At 53.4% G+C, this 16,488-nt stretch overlaps 7 protein-coding genes across 7 annotated transcripts; 3 read left to right on the top strand and 4 right to left on the bottom strand.

Annotated features, from left to right (window-relative positions):
• Window positions 1–50: 50 nt before the first annotated feature.
• Window positions 51–1,913, bottom strand: zrfD (putative plasma membrane zinc ion transporter; the record flags this gene model as incomplete). The annotated part of the gene is made up of 4 exons (XM_056654364.1): window positions 51–309; window positions 361–460; window positions 518–1,597; window positions 1,655–1,913. 4 exons carry the CDS (start codon window positions 1,911–1,913, stop codon window positions 51–53), a joined length of 1,698 nt encoding a protein of 565 aa, XP_056512391.1.
• A 1,161-nt stretch (window positions 1,914–3,074) lies between these two features.
• On the top strand, window positions 3,075–4,752 carry NUU61_003781 (uncharacterized protein; the record flags this gene model as incomplete). Its single annotated transcript, XM_056654363.1, has 6 exons — window positions 3,075–3,105; window positions 3,168–3,269; window positions 3,331–3,410; window positions 3,465–3,579; window positions 3,643–3,813; window positions 3,881–4,752. The coding sequence occupies 6 exons, from the start codon at window positions 3,075–3,077 to the stop codon at window positions 4,750–4,752; spliced, it is 1,371 nt and encodes a 456-aa protein (XP_056512390.1).
• Window positions 4,753–4,874: 122 nt separating this feature from the next.
• Window positions 4,875–5,657, bottom strand: NUU61_003780 (ETC complex I subunit; the record flags this gene model as incomplete). Its single annotated transcript, XM_056654362.1, has 3 exons — window positions 4,875–5,184; window positions 5,241–5,351; window positions 5,419–5,657. The coding sequence occupies 3 exons, from the start codon at window positions 5,655–5,657 to the stop codon at window positions 4,875–4,877; spliced, it is 660 nt and encodes a 219-aa protein (XP_056512389.1).
• A 287-nt stretch (window positions 5,658–5,944) lies between these two features.
• On the top strand, window positions 5,945–6,626 carry NUU61_003779 (F1F0 ATP synthase subunit f; the record flags this gene model as incomplete). The annotated part of the gene is made up of 5 exons (XM_056654361.1): window positions 5,945–5,992; window positions 6,065–6,079; window positions 6,231–6,381; window positions 6,444–6,509; window positions 6,601–6,626. 5 exons carry the CDS (start codon window positions 5,945–5,947, stop codon window positions 6,624–6,626), a joined length of 306 nt encoding a protein of 101 aa, XP_056512388.1.
• An 805-nt stretch (window positions 6,627–7,431) lies between these two features.
• On the top strand, window positions 7,432–11,608 carry NUU61_003778 (uncharacterized protein; the record flags this gene model as incomplete). Its single annotated transcript, XM_056654360.1, has 5 exons — window positions 7,432–7,710; window positions 7,776–8,031; window positions 8,101–8,271; window positions 8,329–11,175; window positions 11,247–11,608. 5 exons carry the CDS (start codon window positions 7,432–7,434, stop codon window positions 11,606–11,608), a joined length of 3,915 nt encoding a protein of 1,304 aa, XP_056512387.1.
• Window positions 11,609–12,723: 1,115 nt separating this feature from the next.
• On the bottom strand, window positions 12,724–14,599 carry NUU61_003777 (NuA4 histone acetyltransferase complex catalytic subunit ESA1; the record flags this gene model as incomplete). Its single annotated transcript, XM_056654359.1, has 4 exons — window positions 12,724–12,882; window positions 12,953–14,133; window positions 14,186–14,220; window positions 14,517–14,599. 4 exons carry the CDS (start codon window positions 14,597–14,599, stop codon window positions 12,724–12,726), a joined length of 1,458 nt encoding a protein of 485 aa, XP_056512386.1.
• A 357-nt stretch (window positions 14,600–14,956) lies between these two features.
• NUU61_003776 (ribosome biogenesis protein NOP53) lies at window positions 14,957–16,376 on the bottom strand (the record flags this gene model as incomplete). The annotated part of the gene is made up of 3 exons (XM_056654358.1): window positions 14,957–15,176; window positions 15,234–16,175; window positions 16,243–16,376. The coding sequence occupies 3 exons, from the start codon at window positions 16,374–16,376 to the stop codon at window positions 14,957–14,959; spliced, it is 1,296 nt and encodes a 431-aa protein (XP_056512385.1).
• Window positions 16,377–16,488: the final 112 nt, after the last annotated feature.

The raw sequence follows: 16,488 nt of genomic DNA, 5'->3' as shown, positions 1-16,488 counted from the left end.
TGGCTCTACTTTTTAACTGCCAGCATCATCTATATGTCCGGAATAGTTTTTTACGCCCAGGCGCCAACAATGCTCATGCAGAAAGCCCCGAGGAACACCAAGATACAGGCATACACTCGTTTCCGGCCACGTAGAATGCGCCAGCTCTCGTCGCTGAGGAAATCCTCTGACATCAATTCGACAAGCGAGGCGAAGATTAGCAGGCCCGAGGAGATCGCATTCATGGTGCCTACCAGAAGCAAACCCACCTCGGAATCGGGACTATACAGCGTGTGGGTGGCAAGACCAATAGCCTGTCCGATGGGTGTACTATGCTCGTGTCAGCCTGAAATCCAGTGGAACAATAAAGAGCTAACATACGTGCAGCCATAGGCCAGGGACATAATCCAGGGTTGGATTTGCTTGTCCGACCAGGGGAGTGCGGCGATTCTGGATCCGAGTGCGAGACCTTCGAACGTTTCTATAGACTTGGGTCAGAATGCACAGAAGAAGAAATAAGGCAAGGCAAGGGACTCACGGTGGAAAACAATGGCGATCAGAAGAACTACAAATTCATTCCCAACCGACACACTGAGCGACATGCCAATAAACACGCTGTGGAACAGAATCCCCATCTCAAGAAGATACACTTGCATGACCTCCTTCTGCTGCTTTTGCTGGGGAGTCAAAGTAAAGTTATCCTCGCCCAGCTCCAGATTTCGCGGAATTGACTCAATCTGTTTCTCATGATCCGTCGGAATATCCGGCGCAGATTCAATTCTGGTGATCTCTTCAGAACCTTCTCCCATGCGATTGATCGCTCTGATCATGCTGGAAGACCTGCCAATCAGCGGGCCCATGTCTCGCAGATGGGATCCAGCATCGAGACCGGCAACGTGGGAGCTCGGGTTTCTGGCGTGGTCAGAGTGACTGGAGAGATCAATTCTCGGCGGGGGAGCAGCATCTCTTGTTTCAAGATAAGGTGGAGATGACTCGGGAGGTGAGCTGCGATTTCCTCCGCGACAAAGATTGCGGGCCGGGCTGAAGACCATTTCAATTAAGGTGACCAAAAAAATGCCACCCAGGGCAATGGCACCGGGCATTGCCGGATAGTCCTTTGTCCAGAAACTCGACAGACATGGATCACCCAGCGAGGTGAATGCGGTGGGCAGCAGGTGCACAAATGCAGTGGCAATGAGGACCCCCGTGCCGAAATGGCTGACGAAAAAGAGAAACCCCGTTGGGATACGCAGGCGAGGGAACCAGATGGCGAGGATCGGGAATGCACACGCAAAGGTCGAGACGCCCAGGATGATGAAAAGGGCTGCAATATGCAGCGGTAGGTTGTATGCGTCTCCACGGACGCCTCCCTGGGCACAGGTTGATCGGGCGGCTACCTTTGGTCCTGGGATGTCATAAGTTGGTCTCACTGGGAGAGACTGTGAGTTCAAGTATCTCCCCAGGCTGTCATGCGAGATGAGGGCCGAGACACAGAGCACGGAGAGGAGCCATAGCCCCCAATTCTTGACGGTTTGATACGATGGCAAGATACTGCGGTCGTTTGGATATCTGCCCGGAGGACCGACATGGAAGTCGGTCTTGCGGGGAATGGGGCGTCCTAAAGAAAGGTCAACAGAATCGCAAAATGACATTGTCGACAAGACACTGCTCATACCTGACTGGGTCAGGGACGCCCCCTGGTCCGCCGCGGGATACTCGCCATGTAATCTTCCTAACGGAGGAATACTCGTCCAGTGGGTACAGCCTTGCGACAAGCCCAATCTTGCTAGACCGTTTTCACACACATTATTCTCCCGCGCGTTAGCGATGCCATTGAGGTCTTGGCGGGTCGTCAAATCGGCGGAAAGACACGGTGGATTTTGGTTCCACTCGTCGTGCAGCAGCGTGTCGTCGGTCCGGGAGGGGCAATTCATGATCTGGGAAGGGTGGGAGATTACTGTTTTTCTAGACGGCCAGTCTGATGAGGTGTATCAGATGTGTCAAGTTAGAAACAGACTCGCCTCGTCGACACCTCGCGGAAGGCAGCATCGATCCTTAGGGCTTGGCACAGGATACCGGCCCGATCTTCTTGGCGTGGCCACCGTGATTCGCGCAGTCAGCCTGTCGGGCCGATTCTTAGAGGAATTGGGGTCGGTGTTTTGCTATAGATATCGCCATTCTCTCGATGTCACGATGGTGGTTAACTAGACGTTGTCATGTCTACTTGTCTTCTTGTCCCCTTGGTCGATATGTATCAAGAACTGGCCCACGAGAGTCGGTGGAATCGCCAATGATACTATTGAACTAATGCAACCCTGACCGCTTTCTCTAGTCTCATGGTTGCACTTCTATCCAATTAGGGCGTTTATAGATTCGTGGTGGGAACAAATGCAAGCCGGTGGACTATGCATGGCCCTACCATATACCAGTGCGGATATATAGATTTCGCAATCCCTCTTTCTTCTTTTTATGGTCTGCTTTGGACCATTATCGAACCAAGATAATTGCCTCGCCGGGATTTCCCGGGCACTGGATTCCACTATGCATTCGATTATCTCTATCGCAAGGGATTGTTGATCTGATGACGAACAGAAAGTCTCACCTAGCACCACGACAGATAATCTTCAAGAACGGAGATTCATGAGAAAAGTGGATTTGAAATATTGGTAATGATCAAAATACCTTCCCCTAGGAAGTTTTCCTTGGTATTTCTGGGCTACAGACGGATTGATGCCGAATACTTCCCCGCACAAAGTGCCAGAAGGTTGAGTTACTCCCCAAGCGTGAACCTCGGAGATCTCACCGGGCCAAGCGGCTTGAGGGCCGTCACCTTGGGTATAACGCGATGGTCACCTGAAAATGCGGGTTGAAAACTGCCTCACTTTTCTGTCAATTTCCTTGGTCTTTCCCACATATATATAGTTCAATATGGACCCTGAAAAGAAAACAGATCATGAGAAACGGGCCGAGGATGGGGCTATACTGGAACTCGAATCATTCGATAAGCTCTCCAAAGACATCTCGTACGCGGAGGCGCCAGATGCGATTATTGAGGGCCGCGAGCATTTAGAAAAAATATTGGTTAAAAGCTCGACATGCGGCTACTGCCCTTGATGATGCTGATCTGTACGGGCCTCAAACATCTCTATATTTCACAGCATGATCGCGAGATATCTAACTCCTGCCAGACATCCTGAACTACCTGGATCGAAACAACATTGCTACGGCGCGTTTGGGAACCCTTGAGAAAGACATCGGGCTGGAAGGCGACCAGTATAACACCATTATCAGTGAGTCCTATTACTTTTCACTTGAATGAAATCATGGTAGAGAAAAACTCATAGATCCCAGGCCTGTTCTTCGTCGGGTATATTTTAACCCAGGTCCCTACCAACATGATCCTGAATAAGATGAAGCCATCTACATTCCTGGTAAGCGGACGATCACTCAAGGCTGTCGTGACAAACCGCCTAACTCTTTGCTAGCCAGGGGTGATGTGCTGCTGGGCTATCGTCAGCACTTGCACAGGAGCAGTTCAAAGTTATAAGGGCTTACTGGCCTTGCGGTTTGTCCTGGGCTTCGTCGAAGCGCCATTCTTCCGTAAGTAGCTTCCTGGTAACTGCGTGTTTGTGTTGTTGCAAAGCACTAACGAGGCATTGCTAGCTGGTGCCTTGTTTCTTTTCTCGTCCTGGTATACGAAGAAAGAACTTGCCGCACGCATCTCAATTCTGTATGTCGCTGCGCAGCTCTCAGGAGCATTTGGTGGTCTTCTGGGCAGTGCGATCATGTCCGGCATGGATGGCAAAGCGGGACTTCCATCCTGGCGATGGCTCTGTATGTCCATGCCCTAACATCACCACAGCTCCAAATACACTAATAGCTAGCTCGTCTCATATGCCAGTCATCATCGAGGCAGGCGCCACATTCCCAGTCGCCCTACTGGCAATGTTCATCTTGCCCGACTATCCAGAGACAACGAAATGGCTAAGCGAGACGGAACGAACGCTCGCCATTTCCCGACTCGCCGCAGACGCCATCGAAGACGACCACGACGAAATGGACGGCAATTTTGAAGGCCTCAAACTAGCCTTCACAGACCCGGCTCTGTATATCATCTGGATGATGCAACTAGGCCTCAACACCGCTGCCGCCTTCACGAATTTCTTCCCGACAATCGTCGAGACGCTCGGGTACGGAACCACCAACACGCTTCTGCTCTCCGCGCCGCTATACATGTTCGTCGCGATCCTGAGCGTGTTCAACTCGTTCCACAGCGACCACATCAGCGAGCGATGGCTGCACGTCGTGTGGCCGCAGATATTCAGCAGCATCGGGTTCATCATCAGTGCGGTAACTCTGAACGTGGCCGCGCGGTATATCTCGACGTTCGTGATGATGTCAATCTATGGCTCGTTTGGCTATATTCTGTCCTGGGTGTCGACGTCGCTTCCGCGGCCGAGGTCGAAGCGTGCTGTGGCGTATGCGGTTGTGAATGCGGGATCTAATCTCGCGTCTATATATGCAAGCTATTTTTATCCGAAGTCGCAGGGCCCAAGATACTGGCAAGCTAATGTGGCTAATGTGGCTTTCTGTGGGTTGTGCATTGTTATGGCGACGCTGTTACCTTTCTTCTTGCGCTGGCGGAATAGTCAACTGGAAAAGGCTGCCAACTTGGATATGGCGAGTGGACGAGATCCTACGGTCGAGGGCTCGGGCTGCTACCAACTTGATGTGCGGTGGAACTGCCATCCGGGTTATCGGTACACAACCTGAGTGGACTTGCTTAGATATATCGAGAGTTGTTGGTATCTTCATGAAATATCAAGGCTCTGGCGCAGAAATTGATCTCAATTGCAAAAACGGCGAATATGTACATAATACAACAGGAAGCTCAATTATTTGGTCTTGATATGCTTGAGCTTCTTCGGTTCGTGAACGAAGTTGTTGGCGTAAGCTTTGGGCACGAACCGGCGCTCGTTCGGCTCCTGGACGAAATATTCGTACCCCTGCTTCTGGGCAAAGCTAATTGCATCTTCTTTCGACTTGAATTTCATGTGGGTGCCCTGCATCCCATCTGCAGACGACTGCCAGCCAATCAATGGGTTCTCCCATCGGTGGCCTCTCTGCAGAATGTCCCAATCCATTCGCCAGTGGTGCGAGTGCCAAGTGCCTGACTGCGATGCAGGCTTCGTGGGGCGGTAGATTCTGTGAGGAAATATTAGCCTCTGGCTGGGCGCGACCTGGGATCTGCATATCCGTACCTAACAGTGCGAGCCTGGAGATCGGTGGGAGCACCAGAAAGGACAGCGGCGGGAAGAGTGCCAATGGGCTCACTGCCATCCATCACACGCTTAGGCACCGGGGAAAATTGTCTAATAAGGGGGAAAAAATGAAGGTCAGCGAAAGGATTTGTGCCGGAGATCAACGGGGGTGCCGTACGAGGTGCCATGGTCGATAGTGGCCCCATAATCCGGCTGGTGACGGGCCATGGCCTCTGAGGGACTCTCCTGGTTGATCAACGAGCTGTCCCGGGGAGGCGTGGTGGGAGCATCCGAGGGGCTGGTCTTGACGGAGGGAACACCCTTGTGGGCATTGGAGGCGACAAAGCGGGCATTGACGGGTGCCGCGAGCTTGCTGGCTCGAAGACCAGCAGCTCCCCCGATTCTGAAGAGCGACATTGTGGAGGGGAGATGTCTGGGGAGTATGTTGGTAGAGATGGAGGGCAGACGGCAGGGTCGCCCGCGAAGAGCTGGAAGTCACGGCACTGCCCGAATCGGGTTTAGCGCACGTTCCTCCCATCCGACCACCCGCCAAGGGAACAAACCTCTTCCTCCTCCATCATCAGTTGTCTTTGGTTCACTTGCGCTGCGAATCCAAGTGAGTCGGTCTCTGTTCCGGATATTCATACCGGAACTTGCTTCCATTCTGTGCGACAAATTTCTGATTCTCATCCACTCCAGACAAGATGAGCTACATTGCCCGCCGAGGTCTTTCGACCTTGATCCCTCCCAAGGTAAGGACACCCTGCGTCAAGCCAGGACGTTGTTCTTGGTTGTTATATGAATGATGCTGACCGAAGTTATAGATTGCGTCTCCCAATGTGAGTCTTCCCTGAGCCTCGATCTTGTTTCCTCTCGCTCCTTTCACCCCTGCCGCCCCCGTCTTATCCCGAAGTCCCTTCCCGTGCGACTTAGCAACATGACCCGGTCGCCATCTCTCCCTCCGTTTCCAGAACTAACAATCAAATCAAGGCTATCGGTGCCGCCCAGGATGCCGCCCGCATGGAGCGTGTCGTGAACTTCTACGCCGGCCTTCCCCGTGGTGCTGCGCCCGAGGTCAAGCCCACCGGTCTCATCGGTCGCTACCAGGCCCGCTACTTCGGCAAGAACGCCTCTGGTGTCCGTAAGTATCGGCAATTGATCTCCGTCCACCAGTTGAGAAATACGGTTACTGAGTCCGAACAGCCATCGTCCACGCTATTGGTGCCATCCTGATCCTGGGTTACAGCATGGAGTACTACTTCCACCTCCGTAAGTTTCCTGGCATACTTGCCTGAACAGCGCGTTGTAAATACGACAAAACAGGACACTCGCTCACTGACATTGCCTCGCGATTCAACAGGTCACCACAAGAACCACCCTCACTAAGTCTGTGCTCGACATTCAATTCAAAGAGGATTGATGTATATACTGTATCCTCTGACCTAGCGCAAGACAGTGTAGCAAGATTAGAGAGACCGCTGTTGAATCTCACTATGTTTCAGTATCTTTAACGTGGATTCCAGTAGTTGTAGACATGATGTAAAGTGACTTGGTGATCCGGGCCTTGTCTGTTAAGAACCACCACACCTCGATAGAAAATTTCTTTCTTCTTATTTGAAACAAAGCAGAAAGAGAGACACAAAAGCGTAGCATAGAAAATACCAGCCATTTGCAGTGGCGCTCAACACCGTCTACTTGAGTGTGTGGGAGAGAGAGGCCTTTCGCGCTAACCGAAAACAGCCACCCTCAGCTTCAACCCATTTCATACCGAACCTGACTCCGCTAACCCTCCGTCTTGATCATCAACCTCCTCTTGATCTACTCTTTCTCTCTATTCTGCCCCCCCTTTTACCCTGGGACCTCCTGGGCAGATTTCCTACACGCGCCTCACGATCCCGCGCTCTCTCTCCGCTTTGGTCACCCCGGCTCTTGACGCATCAGCTCCTGGCGGTTGACACGCCAACTTCCACTCTCTGGTTGTAAATTCCCGACTATCCAGGGTGCAACCAGTCCAGCGAGCAGTGCAACCGTGGCGATCCTTGAAATCTGACGATAGGTACGAGCTTTTTGATCCTTTCCTTTCCCCATTTTGGCGGCACACCCGTCATGCGTACTTAAGACCCGCGACGACCACTTGCCTTTCTCCCTATGTATATTCCATCATCAGTCTTCCCAGGCACGGTTCTAACAAATGTCGCGACCCGGCTACCCTACAGACTCGAGTATTGTTATGGCAGAGCAGAGCAGCCGCGATGTGGTAGATCAGACCCTGTCGGGCGGCGAGCCTTCGTCTTCCGACGTTCCTGCGAGCACCAACGACAAGCAACCTGCCGGAGGGGACGTGGGGGAGACCAATCATATCGCAACAACGGCCACGCCACGCAATCTACAATCTTCTGACGAGACGACGAATACGTTTGGTTCACGGGAAGGAACGGGAGGTGACAAGAATGCTGGAGGCTCTCCGATGGTGAGTCTTGTTGCTCGGGGGGTTGGAAAGAAGAAGAAAAGAAATAAAGCTGAACCTGGGGACAGGATCCTTCAAAGCAAGGCACAGGGCTCGTCGCATCGAGAGCTCTCGAACTGAACGGACTAGCGTCGGCTTCAGATGGTGGGGATGATACAGCATCGCAGGGTGGTTCGGAATCAGATGCCAGTCGAACGGATGGAAGACATCATACGCGCACCGGATCCGTCAAGAAACCGGGCTCCTTCAAGCCAGTCTCCTTTGCCAAGTTTTCAGTACCAAAAGCGCCGGGTGTCCCCGCGCCCCCAAAAGCGCCGGAGAAAGGTATTTCTTGTCATTCCCCCCCCTTTGCCTTCTGAGTGTTCTACTGGGCATGGTTTTGACATCTTTTAGTGCCCTCCACTTCAACTACGCCGCTCGGCACACCGCAGCCTAGTTCACGACCCCGCTTGGTTGCGAAGCCCACCGCCGGCATGCGTGATGCGTTTTCCAAAACTGGCCCAGGCGGATCTAACCCCACTGGAACTGGACCTGATCCAAGTCAAGTCTGGAATAAGAATCGGCGTATGTCTCGTACTTATGAACTTAAAGGCCAGACAGAACTGACATTTACATGTGCAGCTGTTCAACCAACGCCAGCGAAGCATTTGACCGACGAGGAACTGAAGCAGCAATACGGAATCCACATGACTTCTCGGATTCAAGAAGACGGTGGTGGAAGCGAGGCGAAGTGGGCGGATATTGATGACGACGAGGATGATTGGGCCCCCGAGACGATCGAGTGGACAGATGGAACGAAGGTCACTCTCACCCACAATGAACCTGCTCCGCCACCAACCCAGGACGACAGAGGTAGCAAGGAAATACCACCTTCCGAACCGTCAATGGCCCGAGAGCTTGTTAAGGCCGCACCAAAGCCTACGTCCGTTGGGCCAAATCCCACGGTACTCAGACTGGGAGCGAACGCCGAGCGACAGGCCAAGTCTACGGGTGTTTCGGCCAAGGGCATGAATGACAAAGTTCCATCTGCCTCCACCAGCCCTGCTCCTCCGCCGGCCAAGTCGCCCTGGGCAGCTTTGCCTCCCGTGGAAAGAATGTCTCCAGTCAACCCGCCCGTTCAGCTTTCCCATCAACCACGTCCTCTTGTTGGCCAACCGCCGAGAGACGATCCTTATCACGCCCCATTGCCGCCTAAGGAAATCGCCGCTGATGATTTCAATCGAACTTGGAGAGAGACTCAGCCGAATGCACCCCGGGAGCTTTACAACTCTCGCTCTGGTCGGTACGAGCCAGTTTCGGACAACAGAAGAGGATCGTGGCGCCACGATCAAAATCGTGCTCCTTCGGTCTTGCAACGACCGAACTACCCTGAACCTAGCGGACCAGCAGAGCCATCTCCCGCGTTCCAGACTTACAGATCAGGAATGCAGGATGGCATGGGCTGGAACCGCCGCCGCACATCATCGAATGTCAGTGGGGGAAGTGGTAGTTATGGTCGTCGAATGTCCGTTGGGCGACCTGATGCAGCGCCGAGGTATTTCGAAGCTCGACGGGGTTCACAGGTGAACGGGATGGTTGACCCAGCTCTGTTGGGCCGTGAGCAACCACACCTCAAAGAAGGGCACTTCCGTGAGCCTTCACCGACTCGCCACCACGTTGATCCCAGCCGGGCAGCACGTTCTGCGAACACAAATGACGGTGCTCCTGCCGAAGCGCCGCCAACAGCAAACCAAGCTCCCGAAGTCCCGCAAGAAGACCCTGTGGCTTTGCAACAGCGTATCATGAAAGAAAAGCGCATGGAAGCCCGGCAACGCAGAATCGAGCAGGAGGAGAAGGAGGAAGCCGCGAAGCAAGAGAGAATCAGGCAGCGACTTGCAGCTTTGGGGCCCCCGCCTGACAAGTCCAAGCGCAGAGAGAGCATTGGAAGCCGCAAATCTCAGGCTCCAGTCCAGGCTCCGAGTGCATCAAACACGGCCACCATTCACTCTCCTCCCAAGCCACCAGTGCCTGAACCTACTGGTGAGCCCAAACAGTACGGCATGATGAAGGTTCATCACCCAGATACTGTGAAGAAGCTCGTGGCTGCAAATGAGAGAGATCGAGCCAGTGATAAACCTGCTATGCCGAACTTGCGCCGCGGTTCTTCCCCTCACCGTGAACCCAAACGTGAACTTTCCCCGGCAGCTGGCCTCAGGCCGCAGCCCGAATCTCACCCACCAGTGCAAGACAAGCCAGACGACACCAGGATTGACGAGCACGGTGCTCAGTGGCGAGGCAATCTGAACGTTTCCGGTTCCTATTCTCCCTGGTCTGCCAATCCCAACCTCGGGCCCACGTCTCCGTCTGTCAAAAATCCATGGAAACCGCTGAGTAGCGACAGAACCTTGGGTAATGGTATCTTCGAACAGAGTCTTGGAGGTTTCCCCGCGCGAGACTTAGCGCTACGAAGCCAACTCGCAATGGATCAATCGCCCATGGCCGCACCGCCCCAGGCATTTTCAGGCCCCGCCAGGTCTCCGCAAGAGCCTGCATCAATCTCTCCTTTACTCTCTCCTGAGGTCAGACACGCCTCTTACGATCCTCTGAGCCCTATCGGTCCTCCTGGCCCTATCGGCCCGCCGAGTTCACAGCAATCTCAGTGGCAAAACGAACCTCGACAACCTGGCGGACTGGCTGCGTGGAATAATTTCCATGCTGTTGCAGCTAAGCGAGAAGCGGAAGAAGCGGAGAAGTACCGTCAAGAGTTCAATTCCAACCGCAATGGACCTCCTAAGATCCCTCCCTCTACTTTCAAAGAAACATGGAAGCAAGTCCGAATAGGGAACGATCCATCTCACAAACAGGTCGCCAGAATCGTCAAGACTCAACACGGCGGCCCGCCCTCGAACCCATTGACAAACCTCGATGCTCCGGCGGACGGCCTTCCATTTTCGGACAGTCCTGCCCGTCCCCTGGCTAACGTGCCCGCGCGGAGCTCACGGTTCTTCCCTCATGTTTCTGAGCAGCCGAAGAAGCCATCTTCTGAGAAGGTGGATTATCAGCGGAGTCCCTCGCCGCCTCCTCCGGAGGAGGTGTCTAGCCACCCTGTCTATTTTGGTGATTCGGGTAAACCCCTCGTCCACCTGCCTATGCCCAAGCCGGTTGTGAAACTTCCACCCAAAGCCAAAGCTGCACCGGCATCTCCGCCTACGTTTGCGTCTATGGCGGCAGCGCCTCCGCGACCTGCACCCTCATCCACCGCCATTTCCTGGCAGGAAAAGATCAACGGTCTGTTTGGCAAGAAGACGCCACCGGAGAAGAAGAGTGTATTGGCGGTTGCCTCTGCATCGAAAGAACCCCTCGACGTACAGCTCCAGGCTGCATCAGTTTCTGTGTCTCTCCCTCACATCGTTGAGAGTGCTTCGCAGATTGCCGAGGGCCATGGCGCTGTTCGACAAGTGGAGGAACAAGACGAGATCTTCGAGGACCGTGAGCCAGGCTCTACGCCGCCTGTTCGTGTCCCCAACATGGCTCCCCGGCTGCCTGGCGCGCTGCGCCAGCGCCGTCGCCGTCGCGGCTACGCGTCAAGAATTCGAAGCAGATGCAGGTGCACAGTGTCGAGCCATACCTTGTTGGGTTGAATGATAGAGACCAATCAGGAAACCTCCGTGTACTGATTCGTCTGCCCGGCGCAATTGCAGCGAAGACGTTCCTCCTTCCGAAAAAGGCTGCCCACTCCCGGCACCGAGGCACTTCCAACCTCAAAAACCGAAGAGGAAACAAGCCCCGTGAAGGGTCCGGGGGCAGCGGGAGTTCCAAGAAGCCCGCCTCCTCTCAACAAAGCAGCGCGCCCTCGTCATCGCCCCGACACCAGTCACGTACTGGATCCTGGGGCCCACGCACAAACAGCGGTCCCCGTTAAGAGGCCGTGAGAACCTGCTCGTGTCACAGTGCTCTTGTCAGTAGGGAATCCCTACTATGTTCCAAATTCGGTGCTTGCTCATTTCGGTATTTTTGCTCTATCCGGGGAGGAAGTTGAGCCATCAAAGACTGCCCTGCTGGGCTCTTGCTAGTCCATGCTCATCGGCTCGGGTCTGGTTTTCTTTTCTTCTCCAACCCCCTTTCTACCTTATCAAGTGCATTCCATTCTCCCTGTTCTATTTTTCTTTTCTGCCTCGCCTTCTTCACGAAAGGAAGCTAGCAGCTTGTCTTAAAAGTGACGGGCCGAAGCAGGGAGGAAGGAAGCCTTGTCCCACCACTCAACCTCACGACCTCTTACACCTTTTCTCCGCGACATGCTTTCTTCATGTTATGTACTTTTTCTCTCTGCCCCTTCTCCAGGCTGTTACAGGGGGTTGTGGCTTTTTCCCGAGGCTCATTTTCCATATCATCCACTTGCAATTTTGTCTGCTGTGATGATGGCAGATGACGCGTTATGTCTCTTGAAATTCCAATGTCCTGTTTATGCTACGTTTCCTCATTCCTGTTTCCTTTTCCTTTCTTTTGAATTGCCATGGCTGAATCTTTCACACCGTAGCCTTGCACCCCCCCCCCCCCTCCTCGATGCCATCGTGCAGTTGAGTCCCCCCTTTACGTGTGCCAGAGTGGTCATCAATCTATTAATCCATTATTACCAGTCCATGCTGTAGTTATCTCTGACGTAGAATGCCTGCAGGGTCCCCCAAATACATGGGTACATAGGGGGGAGGCATAGATGTCTACAGAAATAGGCGGAGAGATACAGTTCTATGACATCAAAATCCTCGTCCAAGGGACTTACTGCTGATGTTTAATATCCGCAAATCGATTTGCTCAGTAAAATAGAAGAGTGATGAATTCAAGTACAAGAAACAAGGTATCAAACGCAACGGAAACCATCCCAAACACCGTGTCCCGTACCACAGAGCAGACGCCATAAAAAAGACCTCATTAAATCCAGGTCAAGACCCCTTAGCCAAGCCCAAGAATCAAATAAATACCCTGCCCGCCAAGAAGAGAAAACGCCCAAAAGATTAAATCGAAAAGAAGAAAAAATGATCACCAGTTCCAGGTCCGGCTGGACGCCGTGAATACGGGCGGTTTCCATTGAAGACGGGCCGGGTCGATCTTGCGCGCGCCTTTGACTTTCTCCTTTTCGAGACGCTTGTTATGTTCCTCGACGACGTAGTCGGTGAGAACAATCACCCAGTTGCTCTTCTAAATCAGGGGGTTAGCATGTTCCAAGGTTGTGTATTGCCGGTCCACACAAAGGGGAAGAAGAACTTACGTGGTATCGAAGCATATTGAACACGACGAGGGTTTCATGGACATCTTTCTCGGTCATGGCAGTTAAGACGGCCAACTCGTTTTCGCTCATGGTCTCGCGGTTGGGCTCTATCAGCAGCTCCACGAGCGTCTCGCGCCAATACTGCCTGTAACCCAGTAGACCCAGATCACTGAGAGGCTTCTCGGGAGACCCGAGCTTGCCTTCGCGCTTGCTCAGCTCGTAGCTGAATGAGATGAGCAGACGGCCGAAGCCACGGCGCTGGTACTGTGGTAGGGTCAAAATACAAGCCAAATTGTAGCCCTCGGCCGAGTCTTTCTCCTTGGAGAAGTATCCTACGAGATGACATCCTGTCTCGTCGCGCGTGCACATGCAGTAGAAAAGGAACGGGTCCACGTCATAGTAGAGGGTCTTGTGGTCCAAGAAGAGCTTGCTGAGGAGACACAGGTTGCGGCACCAGGTGCGCTGGCGACGCCCGTCCACCTCAAAGAAGGAGATGTAGTCATCGCGGTAGATCTCGTTACCAGGCGGGTGGACTAGTGAACACTTCGCACGGTGTCGTTCGAAGGCACGCTGGTTGTCGAAGTAGCTGAGGCAGAATTCATCGATGTATACCATGTCCGCGTCGGAGTAGGCATCCGGGTATGGCGAGAAATACCACGGCTCGATATCATACTTGCCCATCTGTAGTCGATTCAGGTTTCGCACTCGGTGGATCTCTGTCGGGTTTTGGGTCATGCTGCCGCTGGTTCGCAGCCGCTCAATCTCCTCTTCGCGAGAAATGACTTCGCCCGAGGCCGTTTTGACTTCATCCTCTTTGATCGACTTCTCATCTACCGCTCCGACATCTATCATGTCCACATCGTCCGAGTCCGTGGCCTTGGGCGTTCCCACTGTCGACACGGCCTCTGACCCGAAGAGCGACGTGTCGCCTCCAGGCGTCTCAGCGCCGCGGTTTTCTTTGCCACCCGCCTTTGAGGGCCGCGGGGCCTTGCCGACATTCATGTTCTTGCCGCCCAGCGCATCGGGGGTGCCCGATATATCACGGCTGTCGGCGCGAGCACGCTTCGGTACATTCTTGCTCGGCACCTTGTTGGCGGCACCGGTCTTTTTCTTTTCAGCCTTCTCGGGCTGGGGCCACTCAACCTCATGAGAGAGGTCAATACGAGCGGCCGAAACCCATTCTAGATCCAATGGTCAGATCGATATTTAACATAGCGGGTTCAGCTCACTTACCGTCCAGACGCTTGTTGAAGTCCACATAGTGCACACTGCGAACTGGTCAGCACCGAGCCTTACAATCAACAGGATGCGAGACCACATACTAGAACGAAGGGCCATCTTTGCGCTGCCGAATCGACAAAATCTCAGCTTTGCGCAGTTCGCCGTCCTATGCCAGTGTCAGTGTATCACGTGATATCACCAGAATCTGCGCTCCCCCCGAGCAACCAACCTTCTGCACCATAGCTTTCACACCGATCCTATAGACATAATTAGCCTTTCCGACCGAGAAAAGTCGACTGCCAGAATCCATAGACAAAATCGCAGGCGATAAATGGCAACTTACCGGATGGTATTGAGAGTGGCGAACCCCTTCTCGACGGGGTCGGGCGTCCCCGTCGCCTCTCCGTGGGAATCTCGGACACCCATCGTGTTAGACAGCAGGATCACCCGCGAATTGAGGCAAAATAGGAGATGGAAGGGATGGAAGTGCGATGAAGGAGACTTGCGGAGGGAAGAGAGCGGGCCGTGCGAGGGCGGATCAAATAACAGTCGGATTAGGAAATGCCAATGACCGCTCGACCATCCATGGAGTATACGCTGGTAGACATAACTAACATCGATGATACTTGATATATAAAGAGATAGATGCCTGGAAATTATGAGATTAGAAGCTAAATATCCGTATCCATTAGACAGAACTAATATTTGAAATGGGGAATCCCCTGGTATTGCATGCATAGTTGACCATGTATATCCAAACACTCGCTTTTTTGAAACAATAAATCACTCGAACCCTGGGACCTTGAAGTCTTTGGCACCCCATTTCTCCGTCACCTTTCTCTTGGGCTTTCGAGCTTGAGTCACTGGCTTGCGAGACTCAAGCTTGCCCTGCACCACTAATGTTCGGAACCGATCGTCCAAGAGGTTGCCTTCTGGCTTCAACAGACGTAGAGAGTCCTGCAGTTCGTCGGGCAGGACAAGCTCCAATGGTTTCTCAGGAGCACTAGTAGGAAGATTAGCGGTGTCCGGCAGATTTCAGTTAGAAGAAATGGAAACATACCGGTTCTTCCCTCCCAAGGTCTTGCGTCGCAGCACCGTCTCATCGCCATCTTCCGAGTCGTCGGCGTCCGACTGATCATTACGCTCGAGTTCTTGCTGCTTGACCCGCTCCGCAATTTGCCGTGCTTGCTCAGCTTGGTTCTCTTTCTGTGACATCTTGGTCTCCCACTTGGCTTGCCGCTCGGCTTCCTTGCGCCGCTTGATTTTGTTCCGTTGGGTCTTGGACTTTCTCTCAGGCCGCTTCTTGTTCAGCCATTCGGGCTTCTCGTACTCGCTCTCGAAACCCTCCCATGCGCTCTCATCGTCAGACTTCACCTCGCCGTCGTCATCCTTGGCCTCGGCAATCAAGCGCTGTTTCTCTAGCTCTTTTTGCTCTTCAGCAAGACGTTTCTTCTCCGCTTCCACAGCCTGCTGGCCTTGCTTTTCAAGCAATTGGTCCCAGTCTTCAAACACGGGGTTGTAGCTGGTTCCCCCATGCGGCGTCCGGACCGACGGGATAGGTTTCCCATTCGCAGCGAGCGAGATAGGTGCATGTTGCAATGTGTCTGGGGCGACCTTGGGTTTCGGCTTCTCCAAGAAATCAAACCGGGGATCTTCGACCGGGGCCGAGTTATCGACATCGTCCGCCCACGGGTCGTACAGATCGTTGCCGGTCTTCTTGTTGGTGGGGTTGGCATCCTTAGCCACCTGCTTCAAGCGCAGCCATTCCTTGCGGCTGACCCAATCGCTCTTGTGCTTCTTGGTTTTCGGCTCAACGACCCCATCGGTAATGCTAAGGTTTCCACGCTTGCGAGAGTCCACGGCGGGGATGACAGATCGTTGTGCGAGGATCTCGTCGGCCTTGAGCGGCTTGTGTCGTTTGGCATATGATCTTCGCACCTCCTCCGATCCCGTGGTGTCCAAAGTGAACAAATCTTCAGAAGGCTTTTCTGAAACGAGCCCACTGATAGAAAGTCAGTCAGATCTCAGGACTGTAGAAATACATGGGAAAAAAACATTGACTGTCGTACCCTTTGATCTCTTCGTCTTTCAGAAGGCGCAGGCCCTCCTGCACTTCGGTGACATCGACATTCTTGCGCCAGGCCTTCTTGCCTTTGCGCGAAGGCTGCTTGTGTTGGTGAGGGGCATCCACCGAGGTCGACATGGTTGAATAGTCTCTTATCGATCTCTTTTTTTTCGACGCCAAAAAGAAAAAAAAAAGTTCCAGTCTCGATCCGCTGACTCATCCCGCGGGGGCCCCGAAAGTTGCAAGGTGC

The sequence above is a fragment of the Penicillium alfredii genome, assembly GCF_028826965.1.
Source record: "Penicillium alfredii strain IBT 34128 chromosome Unknown utg000005l_segment0_segment0, whole genome shotgun sequence".
NCBI classification, from domain to species: Eukaryota; Fungi; Ascomycota; class Eurotiomycetes; order Eurotiales; family Aspergillaceae; genus Penicillium; species Penicillium alfredii.
Note: the sequence above shows the minus strand (reverse complement) of the source record. Positions and strands in the feature narration are given on the sequence as shown.